We start from the raw sequence: 9,703 nt of genomic DNA on the forward strand, positions 1-9,703 counted from the left end.
TATGTAATATAATCGTGTTGCTAACTTGTTGCATTTTATATATGAAGGGATTGGATGCAGCGGGGAGCATGCCGCAGAGGTGGCCCATGCAAGATATGTGGAAAAGAAGTTACATGAGCACAGAACGCGAGCTGGTCGGTAGTTTCGTCCACCATAATGTTCGCCGCCCAAGCTTATGCCACCCTTCCCACATACACTAAAGACATGCCGGCGAGGTCCATACGGCTCGGCGGTTTGCGGCTTGGCCAATTCCTTGGCTTCCTTCCAATGTTCTACTCTGCCCTTTCCAAATCGCCCATGCTCAGCTATATTCCTCTGCGCAAGATCTCACCTCTGGACAAAATATTTGTTGCACTTGTGAAAGGAGAACTCAACAATTCTAGACACAAGCAACGATCAAACTCCAGTGAATACACGGTTGAAAGACTCTGACAAGTTGGTGCTCATGATGCCGTACCTGAAACCGCCCTTCTCATATGCTAATGCCCACTTAGCCTTATGTTCCATCTGTGCCTCTAACCAGGCCTTGCTCGCTTCGTTTACCATCTTGTCTAATTCTCTCTTTGTCTCCTCGAACTGGTGCTCTGTACGTACACAACATAGAGCATTTACCTTGTCACAAACCTTCTTCTTCCTCTGACGCCATAAAAAATTAGCGGCAAAATGTCACATGCACCATCTGTTCACTAGAGGTGGGAACCCATCTATATGTTCACCTGCAGTATTAAGAATCCCTAGGTGACGGTCCGAGATCAAACATATAGTGCGAGATGGGGCCAAGCACATGTACACGTAGAAGCCGCATGAACCAGCAGCAGCCACCATCAAGGTGCCCCTGTACTTTCCGGTTAGGAAAGTGCCATCAACAAGTATGACTGGGCGATAATACCAGAATGCATGTTCCGTCTGCGTGGACAACCAGAACACATGATGTAGGACATGCTTCAATGGGTCCTCGAAATACATCCCTCCGGTGTCTACAAACCATTTCAAGCCAGGTGTCGGTGCGAAAAGTGACCAACAAGTAAATATTTGTAGTTTTGCTGTGCGTTGTGATCGGATGTGGCCTAGCACGCGATGACACATGATTTATACTAGTTGAGGCAACGTGCCATATGTCCAGTTTTAGTCAATCGGTGACTTTATTCCTGAGCCCAGGTGCTCAAAGTTTGCTGTGGGGTTACAAACAAATAGGAATAAGAAGGGTGTGTTAGAGGCCCGGTCGGACTCTAAACCGAGCGGCTAAAGTGATGGGTGTTCGAATTGTCTAGCTGCTCTTTTCGGAGGGGAGCCTGAGAGAACGTCCTCTAGAGAGGAGAGAGTGCATCTCCTTTTATAGTTGAAGGGGATGGCCTTACAAGTTAGAGAAAGAGAGAATGGATACGTGTGCTACCTAGTCTTGTTACCCATGCTGTCAGGTACGAGACGGTCGTCGGCGCCCACAATATTGTTTATGTTAGACGCATGTGGCAGGCTCTACCGTGTTTACCTGGTATGGCAAACGTCAACGCCTATAATACTGTTCGTGCTCTGACACGCCTGGAAGGTTGCATAGTACCCGTCTAGCATGACCTGGTGACACTGTCCTGCAGGTGTGCAGGGTATGGTAGGGTACGGTCCTTGGTATTGCGGTTGACTTGAACACCTTACCTTATCCGCTCCGCCTAATCCTTGGGCCCTCACCGAGCGGGCATCCCCGGTCGGTTGTTCTCAGTCGGCTCCGACCGTGTCGGTCAGGGAAGAATCACGAGCAGAGGTCCGGCGTATCTCCGGTCGGAAAAGGAGGTTGGAGTCGGAATGTGTCCCCACCTTGGCCAGGTCTTCCGATCGGGGACCGGATTGTTGTCCCGGCCTGCCATTACGTAACTGGGCCAGCCTAGGAAGCGCACGTTGTTGCTACATCGCCCTGCTAGGCCGAGTTTTTGGCGGGAAGCGGGTCCATTGGGAACTCCGGGTTTATGAACCTGGCACTAGGGTTGTAGTAATGCATTGCACATAATATTCGGGGTACCCTATTGTATGCTTCCTCCCAGCTAACCCAACGAATCACCATGGCAATTTGCTTAGCATGCCAAGCCTTCCATACTTCACATCATACTTAATGAATCCGGATATGGACTCTTGTAAGGAAGACATCGAAATGTCATTATTGTTATTGACGAGCCCCAATATACGATGGGCAAGGTAACATGCAGTGAGCGACTGATGATTTTCCTTCCCCTTATTTGATAGACAAGTGTGGGTTGGACCACTTTACTTATCCTCCACTTACCATAACCCTGTCTTTTTCATGCATTTAACCTCCACATACAACATTTTTTGCATGTCATGTGGTACCTCAACTCCTTGTTAGAAGGAGTGACGTTGTAGCGCCTATAGTGATAGACAACATAGTCCTGAAGGAACAACTTCATCTCTGACATTGTATTGAATATCATTCCCTTCTCAAGGATTACATTCTCATGGTCATACAATGATTTCCTATACATCTATAGACCAGTGTCACAAACTGCCATATCCGTCATGCTGACATCCCTATAGTTTAGAACGCCGCTAAAAGGTGCGTTCATCGACCTCAGCTGCATAAGCTCTGTCGCTGTGTAAGGTGGTGGTGGAACGTATTGTTGTGCTTCACTAATTCTATCTCATGAATCATAGGGGGTATCATCCTATGGCAAATCAGTGACTAGTCTACCCTGAGCCGGCATAGCATGAAGTACCTTAGTTGGTACTGCTAATGGCATAGCATGAATCGGTACTAGCATGGCATCAACCGGTGTTGGTATAGCATCTCTACCTCCTTGGTCATCATCAGAATCGTCTGAATCACTGCTAACTGCATCACCGATCCTGTCCTCCTCCTCCAGCTCCTACTCTTCCCGTTCGAACTCGTTCATATCGAAGTCATTGCTTATACAACCTACTAGAGTTGAATGAAACTGCTCCTGCATCAACTGACCGACCAAATCCATGTTACCCTGAGTTGCTTCCCCTTCGACCCCTAATTCTTGTTCATTGCCTCCAAAACCATCATTGGATGGCCTGTCCTAGAGACCCTACATTATGTACTCATTCTCCACCACCACCTCAGCTATGGGCACATTGGAACCTTGGAGCACCCTATTGTAGCGGGACCAATGAGCAGGGTCGCGCAAGGGCATCAGGACATAGTGTGCCCTAGTCTTCCCACTATCAAACCTCCCCTTCACTGTGAAATCACCACCAAACTTTGCATTCAAACGAACACAAAGGTCGTCGAAGCTAGGAGGTTTATCAAACCATTCTAATTCTTCTTCCATATCCTCCAACATACCATCTTCTTTCCTAACACTTCCTCCGTAAAAAACTCGGACACAACAATCCATCTACAAAATCATTTGAGGAAACTTCATCACGTCGTTAAAATCATCATATCACGCACTACTAAGTACCAACACATGAAAATTAGTATCTATACTAACTACCATTACTACTACAAACTAACTAAACCATAACTACCTAACCAATCCCTAAACCCAAAGTTCTAACTAACAATAGCCTAAATCCTAAACCCCTAATCCTAACTAACAAAAACCTAAACCCTAAATTACTAACCAAACCCTAAACCCAATATCCTAACTAACAAAAACCTAAAGGCTAACTATCTAACCATACCCTAAATCCTAACTACTTAACTATACCAAATCACTAACAATAATCAATTCATTCAAAATTTAATCACCAAAATGAGGGTATTGGAGGGGGGAATACCTTAGCAACAACGGGAAGAGCTCCTGGGGTCAGCCCTAACGCCAGAGAGGGCCGCCGGCGAGGACGGCCAAGGGGCTGACCCCAAGTCTATCACCAGGGGAGGCGGCGCGGGCGGCCAAGGGGCTGACCCCCAACCTATCACCAGGGGAGGCGTCGCGGGCGCAGGTAGGGAGGCGCGGCCGGCGGTGGATGAGCCAAGGGAGGGGGCGACGGTGGCGGGCACGGACAACGGCGGCAGACACGGGCAAACAGGGAGGGGCGTGGGCGGCCAAGGGGGTGCGACCTCGCCTGAGCAGGGGAATGGGGAGAGAGAGGGAGGGATGGATGCGCGGTGGAGGGCCCAAGGCCGTGGGCGGGCGCGACGGAAACGTAGCGGCACGGTCGGGCGGGTGGTGGCGGCGGACGAGACAGAGAAAGGAATGGAGAGAAAGGGAAGAAGAGAGGCCTTGCTGCGGGCCTGTGATGGGCCTTGCCGCGCCATGCGCCGTGGCGTGTCAATGCCGTGCCCAGATCCGCGGTGCCGCAGCCCTAGCCACGTCAGCGTTCAGCGGCCCTGGTCGCTGCCACGTCACCGCTCTTGCCGCGCCCCATACATGACGCGGCAACTTGATTTCGCCGCGCCATGCGAATAGACGTGACAAAAATGTTAGTTAAAAAAAAACAATGTCATATTTGAAAATAGTTTCAAAAAAGTGTTAAAAAAAATTCTCTGCCTGTCGCTAATATCGGTAGCATCCTGTGAACCGTGGGCTCATCACATGAGCAAGTGGGCAGCCTCTTGGAGGTTGGTACTAGTAGTGTGTAACTCTAGTAGTACGTACAATTTAGCAAGTTACTCCATACACAAGCATATGCATTCACCAAGGATACGCTGTTCACTGGTACTACCATGGTACATTCAATAATATAATACTATAAAGCTGCAATGAAATACATGGTACATTCTTGTCAGTTGTCACCTTGTGCCCTTCCATACGAAAATGCAAAAAATAAAAAACAAAATCCCTACATGGAGAGTCCTGAAACTATGATGTTTCCGTGCTTATTCACACTCTTCGTTTGACAGGCAAGAGCCGCCTGTGACGGTCAGTGCAAGCTATTTTTGCATGTAAGCCCTTGTTTAGTTGGAGAAATTTGGATTTTGGGGCTACTGTAGCACGTTCGTTTTTATTTGGTAAATAGTGTTCAAATATGGACTAATTAGACTCAAAACGTTCGTCTCACAATTTCCCACCAAACTGTGTAATTAGTTTTTCTTTTCGTCTACATTTAATGCTCCATGCACGGACCGCAAACATTCGATGTGACAGGTACTGTAGCAACTTTTTGGAAGTTAGGGTGAAACTAAACAAGGGCTAAGGCTCACAGTTTCACACACACTGCACACGTTGACAGGCTGTGTGCTATAAGCATGCTAAAATGTTCCATAGGTAGGTCTTAGATGTTGATTAACACTGACCTAATTAGAAGATAAATGGAGGTGTTCCAGCGATGGCAGAGCACAACATGCTAGCTTGTACATGTTTTTTTACAAGAACACCGGGGGCATGAGAGGCTCGTCTAAAAGATTTACCATTGATTCTGGCCCGACTCACAAAGAGTGACATTCTCACTTACTGAGAAGTCAACCATTTACAACTTTGATCTAAGAAGCAAAAGTTAAGAAAGCTATCTGAAGACAGAATCTGGGAAGCAAAAGCCGAAATCCAAAGATTGCTGGATGCCAAAGTCATCAGAGAAGTGCAATTCACAACTTGGCTAGCAAACCTAATCATGGTAAAGAAGAATGGAAAAATGACGCACATGCATAGATTTCACTGATCTAAACAAGGCTTGTTCTTGTTCAAAAGACAACTTCCTCACTCCCTCAATTTTATAAGAACGTCCTTCTCACTTTTCGAGAAGTCAAATATTTTTAACTTTGAGCAAATATATATATATAAGAAAATAATAATAATATTTATAGTATATTATTAGTATTATCGCTGAATATTTTTATAATAAACTTATTTAGAGATATAAATGTTGCTAATATGTTTTACAAATTTAGTTAATTTTTTCTAAATTTTTTTTGACCTGTACGAATAACACTTTTTTGACAGAGGCAGTAGTGAATTGCCGTTTTGGTCCGTTTCCTTGGCGACGAATCTCAACGAAGCCATCAGATTTCCTTTCACCGACTTCATTGACAAGACCACATGCGTGTCCCTTTGCTCATTGAAAGACGACGTGCATGTTCCTTTGCTCCAATTCCAAAGGTGTAACGTCAGTCATATTTTCACTTTGACTTATAGTTCCAAAAAAAAAACTTATTTTGACTATAGATAAGATTTGGACCGCCGGCATTTGGCTGGCTGATTTTCGGCGGCTGCTGTTAATGGTGCTGATTCATTGTGAGAGAAAAATATTATTCTATGGCTGAAAAGTAGTGCTGATTTTTGGCTGATAAACTCAAGCAAACAACACGAACAGTCTCTTGTGCTTCATGCAATTCTACCATTTAGGCATGAGAGGTATTCCCTCGATCCTAGAATACTTGATCTTGTAGGATTTAAATTTTATTTTAAAATACTTGATCAGTTGACCATCTCACTTTTGAATATATCTTTTTTTCAATATACTCTTTTCTTTTTCTAACACTAGCTCCCTTCGTTTCAAATTATAAATTGGTATAATTTTTTTTGGTACACAGTATATCTCTATCTTTCTCCTTCTTAATTTTGTGCACCACATTTTCACTCCTCCTTAATTCCCGCGTCCAGACCTAAAACGGGATGGAGGGAGTATGTTGGGCTAACAAATCTTTGCTTTAGCGCAAGTATGCCCCTTGGCACACTGGCCTCCTTCATACACTGTTGGCTTATGCGTGACTTTCAGAATGTCTTTGCTTATTTTCTTTGTCTACTTGCATATAAAAAAATGTATTTTGTATATACTATTTTTATGAAAACTTTCAATGATTTTTGTATCCATTGAAGAATTAGGGAAGAGGTAAGATAGTAATACTAGGCAATTGTATTGTAGCATTATAGATGTGCTTATGTGCTATTTTCATGCCATGTCGGTCTAATATAAGAATGATCCAAAATGTGAATTGTGCCGTGCCTCTTATTATGTCGAGATCTTAGACACAGCACGACCCACGTGGTATTATGTATTAGACCATGCGAAAGGATCATTTCCACAACTTGCCTTCAAACAGCACGGCCAGATCCAACTCCAATGACAAATACAACTACATCTAGACTTCTAGAGCCTAAGTAAACTTTGTTAACTTTAGTTCCAAGTCATATTTTTTTAATCTGATTAGGGCGCCTCTTTTTGATAAATAATAAAGCTAAAAAAGATCCGGCTTAGAACAAATTAGATTGGCTTTATCTGTGAACGGAGGAAATATTGTACTAGGAAACCTATCCAGTTGTTGAAAAATCATCTCCTTATGACATATGAAATTATATTACTTATATTTACTTTATATAAATAAATATCATAATATATGTTAGTAGATGATTTAGCACTCCATATATGGACAACTAAATATATGTTAGCAAATGATGTGGTTTACTAATGTGAATAGCTTGAATGAAGACATAATTATACGTGCTAGTGGATGCTGTGTGGACAGCTTATATGGAGAAATAAAATGTTAATGAGGATTAAGAATATAAAGATATATAGATATAGATATCGATAGATTTAAATATAAATATATCAATAAATACTCTTAAAGGTGGTGCAAAAAAGAAAATAAAATTACTCCTTTAATTTTATTTCAAATTATAAGATGTTTTAACTTTTTAAGTATATTACTTTTATCATATATCTAGGCATAATATATATCTAAGTATATAAAAAACTTACTGTACTATGTATCTAGGAAAAGCAAAATGCCTTATAATTTTGAATGAAGGGAGTATATAAAATAGATAGAAGAGAAAGATGTTCAGTTCTCATTCCCTCTCTTCTGTTTTTTTTAAGAAATTGAGGTACGGTGATTTACAATAATTTTCTGTAGTCATGGATGACGTCACGTTCCGTCCAGAAGATTGGACCATTGGGAGGAGGGATGGATAGGCAAGCAGAGGAAGCTGTTACGAACAATCCCGGGACCGGGAGGCTGCTGGAGCCTGGAGGCGGCAAATTTTCAGCAGCCAAGCAAAGCATGAAAGCAACAACCGCTGACCCCTATATCAACCTCGCATGGCCTCATCTGGCATCAGTCCGACTATTCTAGTCCCCAATTGTCACCCACTGGCCACTGCCTTTCTCAAGCTCGTCCGACGTTGATACCATTGGCGGTCGCCATGGCCGTGGCGCCGGACCAGCAGCAGCCACCTGCAGGGGCAGGGGCCTCCTCGACTGGCTCGACATCTCCTCGCCTCCGCGTACACGTACACGACACCACCCTCGTGCCTCCGTCTCTGTCACCGCCGGAGACCTCGCTCCCGCTCACCTTCTTCGACGTCTTCTGGCTGCAGTCCCTGCCCGTCGAGCGCCTCTTTCTCTACCGCCTCGGCCCCGACGCTGACGTCGCCGCCATCATCTCCAACCTCCGGGACTCCTTGCACCAAGCCCTCCGCTCCTTCTACCCTCTCGCCGGCCGCGTCCGCCTCACCCCCGGCTCGTCCGACCGCTACGAGCTGCACTACCGCCCGGGAGACGCCGTCACCTTCACCGTCGCCGAGTGCGACGACGAAGACGCGGACGCGCACTTCGACGCCCTCGCCACCGACAAGCCCCGGGAGGTTGCCAAGATCGCCGCGTTCGTGCCGCCGCTGCCGGGGGGCGGCAGGCTGCTCGCCGTTCAGGTCACGCTCCTTCCGGCGCACCGAGGCCTCGCCATCGGCGTCACCGTGCACCACGCCGCCTGCGACGGCTCGGGCTCCACGCACTTCCTGCACACCTGGGCGGCCGCCTGCAGAGGCGGCGGCGCCGAAGCGCCGCTGCCGCCGCCTGTCATCGACCGGACTCTCCTCGCCGACCCAAGGTGCCTGTACGACGTCTTTTTCCAGACGGCGCCGAGCAGTGAAGAGTATCAGTTCGTCAAGATGTCCGCCGACCAGCTGTTCGCCACGTTCACGCTGTCCAAAGACGACCTGAAGCGCGTCAAGGATGCCGTGGCCGACGAGGCTGCGCGGCGCGGCGTCGCGTCGCCCCGGTGCTCCTCTCTCGTTGCCACCTTCGGCCTCGTCTGGTCGTGCTACCAGCGAGCCAAGGAGAGCAGCGGCGGCGGCGGCGCAGGAGAGGGCCCGATGGCTTACATGGTCTTCCCCGTCGACCACCGCTCGCGGATGAATCCTCCCCTGCCGGACAAGTACCTGGGCAACTGCGTTGGCCCAGCGTTCCCGCTGGCACCAAAGGACGAGCTGGCCGCGGTCGGCGCAGGCGGGCTCTTGAGCGCGTGCGCCGCCGTCGCCTCCTCCATCGACGAAGCTGTGCGCGACATCGGGACGTCAAGCATGGATGCGTGGATGGACCGCCTCAGGGAGCTAGTCCCGATGGGTTTACTGACCGTGGCCGGATCGCCGAGGTTCCGCGTCTACGACCTGGACTTCGGATTCGGCCGGCCGGCGAAGGTGGACGTCGTGTCCGTGGCCAGGACGGGCGCAGTGGCGGTGGCGGAGAGCCGGGATGGCGACGGCGGGATAGAGGTGGGTGTCTCTCTGCAGCCGGCTGCCATGGAGAGGTACACTAAGTGCTTCGCGGATGCTATCGCGTGCCTCCACCAGAGGACATGAGAGCGACGACTGGTCTTTTACGGAATCATAGTGTGATGGAAAATTAATTTGTAATTTGTAATAAAATTGCCACTGCAAAATAATTAGTGTTACAAAGTAATTAATACATTGATATTTGTTAATGTGCAAGTGTTGTATAAATGTGTTGGTTTTTAGTGGCCATCCATGAGCACGTGCCAGGACTGACTCCATGCGCACCTGCACGACAATTCGCA

The 9,703-nt window shown here is 47.2% G+C and overlaps 1 protein-coding gene across 2 annotated transcripts; it reads left to right on the forward strand.

Moving 5' to 3' along the window:
- Nucleotides 1-7,961: 7,961 nt before the first annotated feature.
- Nucleotides 7,962-9,610, forward strand: LOC136521319 (malonyl-CoA:anthocyanidin 5-O-glucoside-6''-O-malonyltransferase-like). Of its 2 annotated transcripts, XM_066515032.1 has the most exons (2): nt 7,962-8,141; nt 8,229-9,610. In XM_066515032.1, exons 1-2 carry the CDS (start codon nt 8,055-8,057, stop codon nt 9,486-9,488), a joined length of 1,347 nt encoding a protein of 448 aa, XP_066371129.1. In that variant the 5' UTR covers nt 7,962-8,054; the 3' UTR covers nt 9,489-9,610. The 2 variants fall into 2 exon arrangements, with proteins under 2 accessions (XP_066371129.1, XP_066371128.1); XM_066515031.1 differs by having other exon boundaries at nt 7,962-9,610.
- Nucleotides 9,611-9,703: the final 93 nt, after the last annotated feature.

This window comes from Miscanthus floridulus, chromosome 18 (assembly GCF_019320115.1).
Source record: "Miscanthus floridulus cultivar M001 chromosome 18, ASM1932011v1, whole genome shotgun sequence".
Taxonomy (NCBI): Eukaryota; Viridiplantae; Streptophyta; class Magnoliopsida; order Poales; family Poaceae; genus Miscanthus; species Miscanthus floridulus.

Bases quoted from the DNA above. Each gene is read 5' to 3' on its own strand.
- LOC136521319 (XM_066515031.1), top strand. From the start codon at position 8,055: ATGGCCGTGGCGCCGGACCAGCAGCAGCCACCTGCAGGGGCAGGGGCC.